This window comes from Lepisma saccharinum, chromosome 1 (genome assembly GCF_977018435.1).
Source record: "Lepisma saccharinum chromosome 1, izLepSacc3.1, whole genome shotgun sequence".
NCBI lineage: Eukaryota > Metazoa > Arthropoda > Insecta > Zygentoma > Lepismatidae > Lepisma > Lepisma saccharinum.
The window spans coordinates 93,806,912-93,819,388 of NC_139229.1; the positions used below are offsets into that span (position 1 = coordinate 93,806,912).

General features: G+C 38.0%; 1 protein-coding gene across 5 annotated transcripts in view; it reads left to right on the plus strand.

The window, feature by feature from the left end:
- LOC145984717 (uncharacterized) overlaps nucleotides 1–4,846 on the plus strand; it is a 76,348-nt gene extending 71,502 nt beyond the window's left edge. For 4 of the 5 annotated variants that reach the window (XM_083118225.1, XM_083118229.1, XM_083118228.1 and 1 more), the window contains exons 5-6: nucleotides 1,725–2,071; nucleotides 4,408–4,846. In XM_083118225.1, coding sequence (XP_082974351.1) covers nucleotides 1,725–2,071; nucleotides 4,408–4,474 — 414 coding nt within the window. In that variant the 3' untranslated portion in view covers nucleotides 4,475–4,846. The remainder of the gene's footprint in view (nucleotides 1–1,724; nucleotides 2,072–4,407) is intronic. The other variant, XM_083118226.1, reaches the window with a different exon arrangement.
- The last annotated feature ends 7,631 nt before the right edge of the window (nucleotides 4,847–12,477 follow it).

A 12,477-nucleotide genomic window follows, 5' to 3' on the forward strand; every position in this document is an offset into this window, starting at 1 on the left:
TTGTGAGTGAAGCAGCTTTTGTTATTGTGAAAAAATGGATAAAAAAGAATTTCGTGTGTTAATAAAGCATTGCTTTTTAGCGAAAAGAATACTGTTGAAGCCAAGGCTTGGCTTGATAAACATTATTCGGACTCTGCACCAGGAAAATCAACCGTTGAGAAGTGGTTTGCTAAATTTAAACGAGGCGAAATGAGCATCGAAGACGATGCACGCAGTGGACGCCCCAAAGAGGCTGTTACCGACGAAAACATCAAAAAAGTCCACAAAATAATCTTAAATGATCGTAAAGTGAAGTTGATCGAGATAGCTGAGACTTTAAAAATATCAAAGGAACGTGTTGGACATATTGTGCATGAATATTTGAACATGCGAAAGCTGTGTGTAAAATGGGTGCCGCGCGTGCTCACAATCGATCAAAAGCAACAACGTTTTGATGATTCGGAGCAATGTTTAGCGATATTCAACCATAATAAACACGAAGTTTTCCGTCGATATATTACAATGGATGAAACATGGCTCCATAACTACACTCCAGAGTCCAATCGACAGTCAGCCGAGTGGACTGCACGTGATGAACCGAATCCAAAGCGTGGAAAGACGCAACACTCGGCTGGCAAGGTTATGTCATCAGTATTCTGGGATGCGCATGGTATTACATTCATCGATTACCTCAAAAAGGGCCAGACCATCAACAGCGATTATTACATAGCGTTGTTGGAGCGTTTAAAGGATGAAATCACGAAAAAACGGCCCCATTTGAAGAAGAAAAAAGTGCTGTTTCATCAAGACAATGCACCGTGTCACAAATCAATGAAAACGATGGCAAAATTATATGAATTAGACTACGAATTGCTTCCCCATCCACCATATTCTCCAGATCTGGCCTCCAGTGACTTTTTCCTGTTTGCAGACCTTAAAAGAATGCTCGCTGGAAAGAAATTTAGCACTGATGAAGAGGTAATCGCCGAAACTGAGGCCTATTTTGAGGCTAAAGAGAAATCGTACTATAAAAATGGCATCGAAAAATTGTATGACCGCTATAATCGTTGTATCGCCCTCAAAGGCAACTATATTGAATAATAAAATCGAATTTTGTCAAAAATATATTTTTTACTATGTTAGCCTACGAACTTTTCAGCCCAACTATTACATTTAGATTGAGAGCGAGAGAGAGAGAAAAAGAGAATTTACACAATTTGCACAATTCATTCTATTTGAGAATGGCATTGAGAAACTCAACTTATCTTATTGCTATTAGTAAAAAAAAAGCTGTTTCTTGCAAAAAAAAAGAAGAAGTAAAGTGTTCCCCTGTGCATAGCACCACGCCATGAAGGCGTATAGGGGGTGTGGGGGTAACGCACATTGTACATACTGTGGGGTGTAAGGGTTGATCCTTTCCGATGACACCTAAATGTCGACCTCCCTTCCATGTCGGATATTACACCCTGGACTGCATTTGGCAGACTATCGACGCTCTGGCGTCTGTACTCACAGCCAGTATAATCCTCTATGAGGCTTGTGTTGTTGTGGCCCTATATGTTTGTGGTTGTCCCTTCAATCATCTCATCTTCGCAATTAGCCAAAAGTGGTAGAAGATAAACTAATTTAATCAATCGAGCAATAGTCTGCCATGAAGTCATATACTACAGTGAAAGTGTTTTCCTAGTAATACTAACATTGTGGGTTTGTTTATTGAGGTATACTCAGACACTGCTGCATTTCAGGTGATGGTGGATACGTGGAAAGACTGGACGGGGGCTAGATTCATCTACATGTATCTTCACGATGACCTAGGTCTATCGAGGATCAGCTTCTACCACAGAGAGGCGCCGCACGAACTGGACCTCTTCATGTACATCGTCCTGGTGGAATGCCAGAACGTCACGGAGGACAACCACGTCAGGCTATTGGACTTCGCCCAACGCCTGCGAGTCGAGAGGATGACCGGGTACATATCGGTGTACAGAGTGGCTTCAAATTTGGAACCTGAGAACGGCGCTGGTCCTGATAGCCTCAGTGTACTCTTGCAGAGTTTGGAAGACAGCCCGAAACCAACCAAGATTGAAATATGGTAAGATTTCTTACTAAATTCCTCAGTTTTAAGATGGGCGTCCGGAGGCAGGAGGGGTGTTTGGACGAACGCTTGTTGTTTTTATTGTTAATAGCAAACAAGATTCAGTTAGTATTCCAACATAACAACAAAATTAAAAACTGCCTTAGATTGAAAGACAAATAGTGTAAAATACTGAGCCAGGTTTATATTTCATGTTCTACCATTTAAATCAAAATCCCAAAAACTAGCTTTGTGTGAGAGGCCACACAAAATAAACTTTTTGACTAAAATGTTCTCTTAACTTGTATGTCTAAATGTTAGTAACGAAATAGAATAATTGTGCATTTCAGTACACCAACTGTAAGAAATGAAAAAATATAATGAAAAGAGCTATGATAGATATTCATCCAATTGCTGAAACGAGAAGATGTCTTCATAGAAGACAATAGTAATATCAATAGCAAGAATACATTTGAAATAAAATGACTTTATTTCTATTAGATTGTAATAGTTATTATTGTATAACAACAATAAGAACCACGATAATTATAATAATAATAATTATTATTATTATTACTATTTACTACTATTCAGCCTGTCCCCCCCCCCTTACAAAAAATTCTGGCGACGTGCATGGTTTTAAGAACGCTGAGTTACGCAGATTAAAATGCTATTTCCCTTTTTAGATAACATGCAGCTGAGGTTTTTCCAAGCTAAGTCCATAAATGCAATTTGCCACAAAGGGCCTCGTTCTTGCTCTTTTTTAGTCTCTTTAGTTCTCTTTGTGTTGATTCTTTATTTATCTTCTTTTGGCCTTCTCTCTCTCTCTCTCTCTCTCTCTCTCTCTCTCTCTCTCTCTCTCTCTCTCTCTCTCTCTCTCTCTCTCTCTCTCTCTCTCTCTCTGAACCCTCCACCCTTGCAAAACTTTGTGGGTAATCTTTGGCAAGGAGGGAGAGAGGGGAAGGGTAGCAATACTTACAAAGGCGACGATTTTTCACAAAGGACCTCTCCTGATTACCTGTGGTTGAGGAAATGTCCACAGAAGGCTGCGCTACGCCACTAGTCTAAGTTATAAAACACGTTCGTAATTATGATTTATTTATGGCATGTTTACTGGACAGGCAATGTACATCAATTCTAATACTCTTGTTTTCTTCAAATTTCATGACTACAGTATGCTGTGTGTGCCAGCATTTGTTCTCTTATGAAACATGCTATTACTAATAGAATAAAATATGAAGGTATTTAAATCGATAATATCCATGCAACAGTGAAAAGTGTTATTTTTGCAAAACTGAAATCAAAACTTCATAATGAAGGAAAAATAATATTGTTGAATTTACGTATGTGAATAATATTTACTTTAAATAAATATTTTACAGCTCAAAACTTAATGTCGTTGTAATAATCATGTAACTATTAACAATTTAGAAGTATTGGATTGCTGAAACTGAAAGTTTAACATCTCCCATTCTTAATCTAACAAAATTTTTCGACCTTTGAGATCAAGCATGTTGGTCTGCAGTTGATGATGAATGACAAATACCATCAAACCACTCCTGAGCACGCCACTGAGTGTGCTATTGACCTAATGACTGCTCTTAATTACTTGTATTGTAGCAATCACGTGCAGTATATTCTTCGTCCGAGGAGTCTGTGGAGCAAGCGAACGAAAAAAAGTCCTCTGCGCAAGTAGTGACTAGAGAAGGCTCGACCAATAAACGCGTGAGATGGAAAGTGATTACATGGAGGGAGAAACCCACAAGCTGTTTGCAGCGCACAGCTCTGTTCTGCCCACTCGCTTTCTGCCCTTGTCTACTGGTATGCGCGGCGTTGGTCCACAGACTCCTGAGACGGAGTATATACGTAGAGACACCAAAGGAACCAAAATTATACAAACTATTTACCTAAATTAATAAATAATATTTGATATATTCATTAAAAGGTATGGTTTATCATTTTCTTAAAAGATGATCAAAAGTTTGTTTGGGATGGAGGACTTCCTTACAGTGTTCTTATCTAAGATAAAGATCTCGTCCTAATCCTTTGTGGACACAGCGCGCTACGGCGCCAGGGGCCCCGGGTTCGAATTCTGGCCCAGACATGGCTGTTCGTTGTAAGTGTCACACCATCAATATCATCCTCGTCTTCGTGATTAGCCTAAGGTGGCATGAAGGAGAAGTAAAATAAAACAAAGAAAACAATCAATTAATCCTCTGTGGGTATACGAGTAATTCTGGATGTTCTTTGTTCAATTTCCATTGAAAGTTACGGATAAAAATAACTTTGCTTGTAGTTTGATATGTGTTGTTTTTCAAACTACCAGCCAGAGCTAACAAATGTTTCACTATCAGTTATAATTTTCAGAAACCACACTCCGAATGGACGTACGTGGGGACCAAAAAGAGGAAAAACAGTTGACTTTTGAAGTTCACTAGAGGAAGAAAATGTTGGTGTCCATCTTATCGTCAGACATTTACGTCAAACATGTTTCTATACAAAAAAGTGTACCAAAGAATGACTCAAGTGGCGAGTATTTGTGTTTTACAATACATGAGCAACTTTGGCTTCCAGAAAGACAAATATGTGCAATTATCCAACAATTCCATTCTTTGGAAACAAAATGCATGGAGTGAAAATCTTTCTGTTCCATATCATAATTACGCAAGTTCTACATTTTTACATGAATGTTTACTTTATAGACTGAACATGCATCATATGTCTCAAACATTTCCTTTTGTACTTCTGTTTGTTCAAATGTCTAAATAAATACAGTGACACTGTTCAAACCTTCATATGTGTAGTGCTCTGTTGTTTTTTTTTTATTCATGAATGTTCGATTGCAAAATGCCTTCCTTATACGTGTATTGCTATCAGGGGGGGCCACTCCGCGACTTGCACGTTATTGGCTAGAGCTTGTGACGTCACCAAGCGGACACGAGCGGTTGAAAGCTATGCGTAGAATGTAGCAGATGGCCCATGAAACGCTGTGTTTTCATGCATCTTTTGATATTATACACCAAAGCTGTTAATTTGATTTGACAGCAAGAGATCAAATACGCGATAGAAGAATACATTTATTCCAAAACAATGCATAGTTTATTTTTTGCGTGATATCTTGTCCCTGCAGGCTGTAGTCCACTGCCGGCTTTTCTTTCCAGCTAACCTATTGCATTTATTTTAAATGTCTCATTCTAAGGAAAGTTCTTGTCCGGGCATATTCTGATATGTCTTTTTACTGAATGTCCTGGAATTTCCCTTTAATATTTTTACGCTACTTTTAACATTCTCCAGTTGATCGCCACGATGAGGATAAATTTGTTTTTGTTATTTATCGTCTTCTTCCACTTTTGGCTAATCGCGACGAACAGGATGAGTGATGATTAGTTTAAATTGATGAAGGGACACTCGTAGCAGGCACGTATCCAAGGGGGAGCTTAGGGGGCTCGAACCCCCCAAAAAGTTTTCTGTTTACAATAGATAAAATGAGGTATTTGGTTTCTTGTGGTCGGAAATAAAATAATGTGACGATAATTTAAGGAGAGGAATAATTATCGAGTCAAGCACGTATCCAAGGTGGGAATCAGGGGTCACCAGCACCCCATTCAGGAAATTACGCTACATAAAATTACGTTCATGGCTTCTTAAATAATGTGATGATAATTTGAGATAAATAATTTTCGAGCCAAGACACAGAATGTTCTAGAACCCTGTTATTGTTAATAGTGCGCACCCAAGGTGGGATCAGGGGGCTGGAGCCCCCCTTAATTTTTTCAGTTTACACTACATATTTTTTTTTTTTTTTTTGGATTTGATTTATTTTATTTTACTTCGCGTTTTGTTCCTCTTAGCTAATTTACGAAGATGGGAATGAGTGATGAAATGATGAAAATGATAAATGGACATTCACACACAACCATGGCCGAGTGGGATTCGAACCCGGGACCCTTGGCGTCGCAGCGCGATGTGCTAACCACTCAGCCACAGGGTCCGGCAAAATTAGGTTCTTGTTTTCTAAAATAGTGTGCCGATAATATATAAGGAGAGATATACTTACCAAGGCAACACGGAGAATGTTCTATAACCCTGTTGTTGATAATATTGCATTAAAACTTTTCTTGCGCTTTCGGTGTTGTCGCAACACTATGCAAAGACTTGTCAGCATTTGGAAGCTGTAAACGTAGCGCCACACGTAGGACGATTCATTATATTTTTTTAATCTCTGGAAAGCGCGAGAGGGAACGTTCTTGAATAAGAGAAGGAGTCGAACTACTGGCAACATTAACGAATCGTTTTATCTGTGGAACGTTCTAGAATATAATGAGGTTAAAATACGCGGCTTCAATTTCCAAGTTGATCTGTACAACAGAATCGGTTAATGAGTATTCAAAGGTAAGTATGACAGTTCATACTGTCGATTAGTGTACAGTCAGTGTCCATTGGTGGCTTTATAAGATCTAGTGATTCGAAGATGAAAAGGACTAAATACCGTAAAGTAACGAAGTCTACTACTAGTTCCAGTTCGGGTCCAAACCAGAAGACATTAACGACAGCGGAATTTCCGGAGCTTCAGTGTAGTGCTACTTCGGGTCGAGGGCTGAAGAGATCGAAGGTCTCTCTCTAAAGTGAATATTTAATCAGTAACGGGTATTGGAGCGGTTAATTAAAAAAGAAATAAGCTGCACAGATCAACTGAAAATCAAAGTTTTGAGTGATGAGTTAGTTGTGCCCGGACCAAATTTTCCCAGAATTTTAGAAGAGGAGGGTTATGCATACTATTTTTGGTGGTCAGTCCTCATTTTGCCATCTTTTCCTCTCTTTGAAGTTCTTTATTTTAAGGAATACTTGGTCAAATTTGGTTATGACCTCACCAACCTTCCCTTGGGCACGTCACTGGAGATAAATGAGTAAGCATTTAATCATATTGGGAGAAGAAACACTAGATGTGTTGGGATCGGAAGGGTTTTCATTGTGAATTAATTGTTTCGAACTGTATTCGAGAAGACTTACTCTGTTTTGTGCCAATATACGACAAGACTGCGGAAGTTGTGACAGACAATTGTGAACACTTGCGAGTGCTTAGGCCTCAATATGAATAATTTGGTGGGTTTCAGCTTTTATAAGAACTGTAAACATGGGAGGACAAGACACAGTAGTGGTGTTCAGGCTCGAATCAGAGAGAAATATTCGAGAAATTTCTGCGTCCAGTTCTCAGCCCACAGTTTGAGTCTCGCGTTGTCGAGTGGATTGTCCATCCCGTGCGTGTGTAACAGCTTCGTAAAAAACACTCGAAGACGCCATAGATGTTTTGATGTCTGATGATAAGAAATGGGCAAACACACATACTGAGATGGTTCCGGCACACAATGTTAATGCATGGAAACAGAGGAGTTGAGTGGTAAAAAATGTTCCGATTTCACGTTCTGAATAATTTGGCAGCCTTGAACAGTGGCGACGATTTTGGGGATAGTTGCTCCCCATTTTTTTGCCTTCACACTATGACCTCTTTATGCTAACCCTTGCATACCAAGGGAAGAGAAAGTAAACTTTTCTTGCACCCCCCCCACTCCCGTTTTGAACCCAATTGCCACCATTGGCCTTAAACATACAATTGTGAGGTTCTATATATACCCCTTAAAAATATGGTGTTTAGCCCACCACGAAAGGAATTCCTGGATACGTGCCTGACTCGCAGAGAAAACCTATGCCCATGCTGGGACTTGAACCGGGAACTTCGGAGGCGAAATCGAAAGTCGACCACTTAACGCCCTCGGCTACCGAGCCGGCGAATGAATTAGATAATGGCTATTGTATAAATGGTGTATTTTCGGGAAACATTCAAATAGCAATATTTCTTCCAGGTAATATATCCTAGGAACTTCAATCTTGCGGGCTTACTAGGTTCTGGCATGTGGGCCAACAATCTGTGTAGTACTCTGTACTGTTTGTGATCCACATGGATTTGTGATCATCCATTTCATCTACTCACCATTCATTTTCATCTTTGCGATTAGCCAAGGGGTAAATTATACTTGAAATAAAACAAAAGCAATACAAATACAAAACAAAAATAATGGAACGATTATGCTGTTACGTTTTCCTGTATTTTAGGCACGTCGCATTTATCAGCCAACAGTCAGAGATTGCTTTTCGGTCGAATGATACTTCTAATAATCGGAGGTAAATGCAAGCTGAGAATTATAATTTGGTCTCTTATCCACCTAAGTTGAGGATCTAAATTTCTCGATTTTATTTGTAACAATATTTACTACTGCGAGGAATTAAAAAAAAAACTTACGGCTAATTTCGTCACTGGCTTCCTATTCTGTAATAGTTACATTTGTTGTAAGAACATAATGCGTTAATTTACTTTGTATAAATATTACATTATCCATCGCTTTTCCTAATTAAATCTCATACCATATCCAACACACACATAAAATGTGTTTTACTAATAATAGAGTGCGCAATTAGAAAATAAGTCTTGTCAAGCAACACAAATATGGCCTCCACGATAGTCTAGTGGTAGCGCCGTCGCCTTGTAGTCAAGGGGTCCCGGGTTTGATACCCGGTGTAGGCACATAGTGGTTCGGATCCCACTTTAAACTGTAGGTCCAGTCCCAATTAGCCTTAGTGTGCACAAAGTGGACTTAAAACACCAAATCAATCAATTACGATATCAAGTAGGCACAGTCCCTATTAGCCTATTTATGTTAAACTTTATATTCTTTGGCAACCTGGAAAGGTCATTATCGAAATATTGCTATTTGATGTTGCTCGAAGTTTTTTTTTTTTGGTTCGTTGCAGTTTCAAGATACCATCCCTTTTCTGTTACTTATAGCTTTTGGGGGAGGGGGGCAAGTACCTCTGTGTACCCTACCATAATATGTGCCAATGCGACACAATATTTTAAAAATTTGCCCCCTCTAGGATTGACTTCGCTCCCCCCCCCCCTACAAAGAATTCCTGGCTACGGGCCTGATTGAATAGCTTCTTTGGTCATTATTTACATGACAGCTCCTCTCATTGATTGACGAGAAGATTGAAAGGATGTGCAGGGGAGAAACGCCTGTCCTGTAAGTCGTACATTATATTTTCAGCACAATTTCTCAACAAACGCACATAAAGTAAAGTAACAGTGCAATTGTTAATTAGTGTTCGCTACCTACGAGATGTTCAAAGTATTATTTTCGCGGACGATGTTTCAACTTCAAAGCTAATAAATCTTATCTTGCACTCAATATTCAATGAAGCAATACTTAGAAACTGAGTTTCGATTGTGTAAAGGTTTTTGAAAGTTGCATACGTGATGATACGGAAGGCGAGTGTGGAAGTAAGGCCAGAGGCGCAACCACGAATTTTTATCTGGAGGGAGAAAGTACCAGGATAAACGTACCAATAATAATAATAGTAATAATAATGACATTAATAATGGCATTATTATTACTAGCGGTAGTAGTAGTAGTAGTATCAAATACGTTATTATCCTCATAAATTACGCAAAAGGGAGGTAGATGTCTGTGCTAAAGCATTTATTTGGAACAAACGATTTGAAATATTTTTTCAACACCAGGAATTTTACATTAGCTAATAATTGAAAACAAGCACACAAACTGTATTTTTGAATGGCAGAAAATGAATGATAAATGCATGCCGAAGATATTTGTTTGTACATATAACATGTATAACTTTCATATGTTTTACACATATGCAACATGGAGCGACATAAAATAAGAAAATACATATGCAAGATTCTAACACTAAATTATGTACGTATTCAAAGTTTTTTCATTACATATATTATATACAAAACATATTATTTACATACATCACATTACAAAAAACAATTATATTACGAGCGAAGCGAGAAAGAAAATTTTTTGATCCAATTTTTGCAATTTAAAACAATATTGATTTAATAAGGGACAAATAATATCACATGGCGCTAAGGCATTCTCTCTTTCACATTTTTTTTAAAATTAGATTATTTGGCGCCCATGACCGACTCCCGACGCCCCCTAGCTACGTCTCTGAACTTGACGAGACTCAGAAAAGCTGGCACTGCAAGCGAAGCGAGCAAGAAAATTTTACGAAATGTATTTTTATTTGTATAAAATTTGAAATAGAAGGGGGCAATTTCTCCTCTGTGCCCCCTGCAGGTGCCTTTGGCCAACAATGTTCCCCCCCCCCTAGAATTGACTTCCGTCGAAGGTTGGGGGACAATGCCCCTGCCCTCCCCTGTGGTTACACCACTGAGTAAGTCCGAAATTTGGAGGAACAAATTGAATCAATCCTGCTACAGCAACTTGTTTTTTGGGAAGCGATGATGACTTTATTCCAGGCGATTTTCTTCTATTATTATTGCACGTGGCAAGAGCACAAACAGGATGATTTGTTCTCATTCTACCGGCATTCAAGGAAAAGTGTGTATAAGTAAATAATAGACCCATTTATCCCAAGCTTCCGTATACGATAACGAAGTAAGTTCCATTCTGTCCGCTTAATGACGTCATAGCGCGCACAGCATCATGGGAATAAATCTCGGAACCTCGGGAATGGCATACCTTATAAAGGTACCTTGTATTGCTATGATAGAAAACTCGCTATTCAGTACAAACTGTCCGAATGAGACATTAACTAGAGCCTCCTACTGGATCTTTCCCAAACCACTCTGTTGTTACGTAGAATTCTTAGGAAAAACCGCAGGCCGATCACAATGATAATTAACGAAGAAAACTAATAGTTACTGTTTAACTATATTTTATGAAAAATTAGCAACAATAAAATTCAACCCCGACATTGAAACTAATCTTATTCCAACTTAAAGTCACAGAATATTTTAAGTAAGTATTGTGATTTTTTTTAATCGACTACCCTGCCATCTGGTGTAGAGTTCCACACGAGAGAATTTGAGACGGCACAGATGGTTCAGAATAATTTGATCATCCAAACAAGATGCAAAATCGGAACCACTAATTCCATTAGGGCACTCAGTAATTCAACGATTGAAAACAGAAATCATTGTAGATTTGTAACAAATGTAACTAGACGTAATAATTCCACATGAAGGTAAATTTCCCTCAGCGCAGGTAAATTCAGCTAACATTTAGGATAAATGGAAATGAAAAAGTTTAGGAAAAGTAACAAAATTAAACAAAAAAAATGAATATATTCGGCTCGTATATTCGATTCAGATTCATTGTAGTTTGAAAGACTTTCTCTTTGGTTTGTTGCTTAATTTATTTCCCCAAAATATAACACAGCTAATGCAAACAATATTGTGTTGTCATGAAAATTGTCGTATTTCGTACAGTGGGATTCACTAGTATTGCTCGGCAAATTGTCCATGACTATTTTTATTATTTTTTACATCCGATGTGTTTTTAAGTGATGGATTTTATGTATGATGGTGCAGAAGTTGTCAACAGCTTGTTTTGAGTTTTCTTTTAATTCTTGAAGCTCTTATTGGGTCAAATAAAGTGCACGAACATGGTGATGGACAATTTGCACGGTATTACTCGTAAATCCCACTGTACAATTTCATTGAATTAATCTTTGTTTTCTGTCATTCCCTCCTTATTTTCATTCATTCACTCATATTATGTTTTTTGTAAGTCCATGGAAAAAATAATAATTGATGTTTCGTTATTAAGATTTCAATTTTTCCGAGATGAAGTAAATATTTGGACGAATGAGGAAATCATTAATGTGGGAAAGTTACATCGTGATCTCTGGTCGTGGCAACACTGTAAAGAACAGTAGTGTAGAGGCTCAAGTGAACCCAAATAGAGAGCAGTGCACCCGCAAGTCGTGTGTTGCAATGTAGTCAATTTTATGGTGTTTCATACAAATAATTAATTTTGAGTTTTTTTTTGTGTGGTTTTTCTGAGAGTTTTTCTCATGGTTTAGGAGACCAATGCCAGGCAAAAAGTATGTCAAGAAGGTTAAAGCAAGGAGAGACGTTCCCAAGTGGAATATATTGAGGTAGGTCTGTTATGGTAATTTGCATATTTGGAAAATTTTGATTGTAGTTTTGAGCTAGGTTGCAATAAATTTTACAATTATCAAGTAACTTCAGATTGTCTTTTAAATATTTATTTCACAAATCTAACAGAATAAATTGTAATCTAGGATATCAACAGCTGCCCAAATATTAAGCTACTTTAACAATTTCAGCATAAAATCTCGATATTCACGACAGTTATAGGAGTCAAAATGTTTACTACGTTGTAAAGTCTGTGGTTTTGGTTTAGGTCTGGAACGAGACTAGTAGTCTCGGACACTCACTTTCTCGTCTAGATGTATACAATGCCATCCCGCTCTCGTATTGTATTTCGAAACCAATATTAGTCGATGACATATCTAAATCATCTGTAAAATATTATGGAAAATACATTAAAATATTGTCGAAGACGTTTGTATAA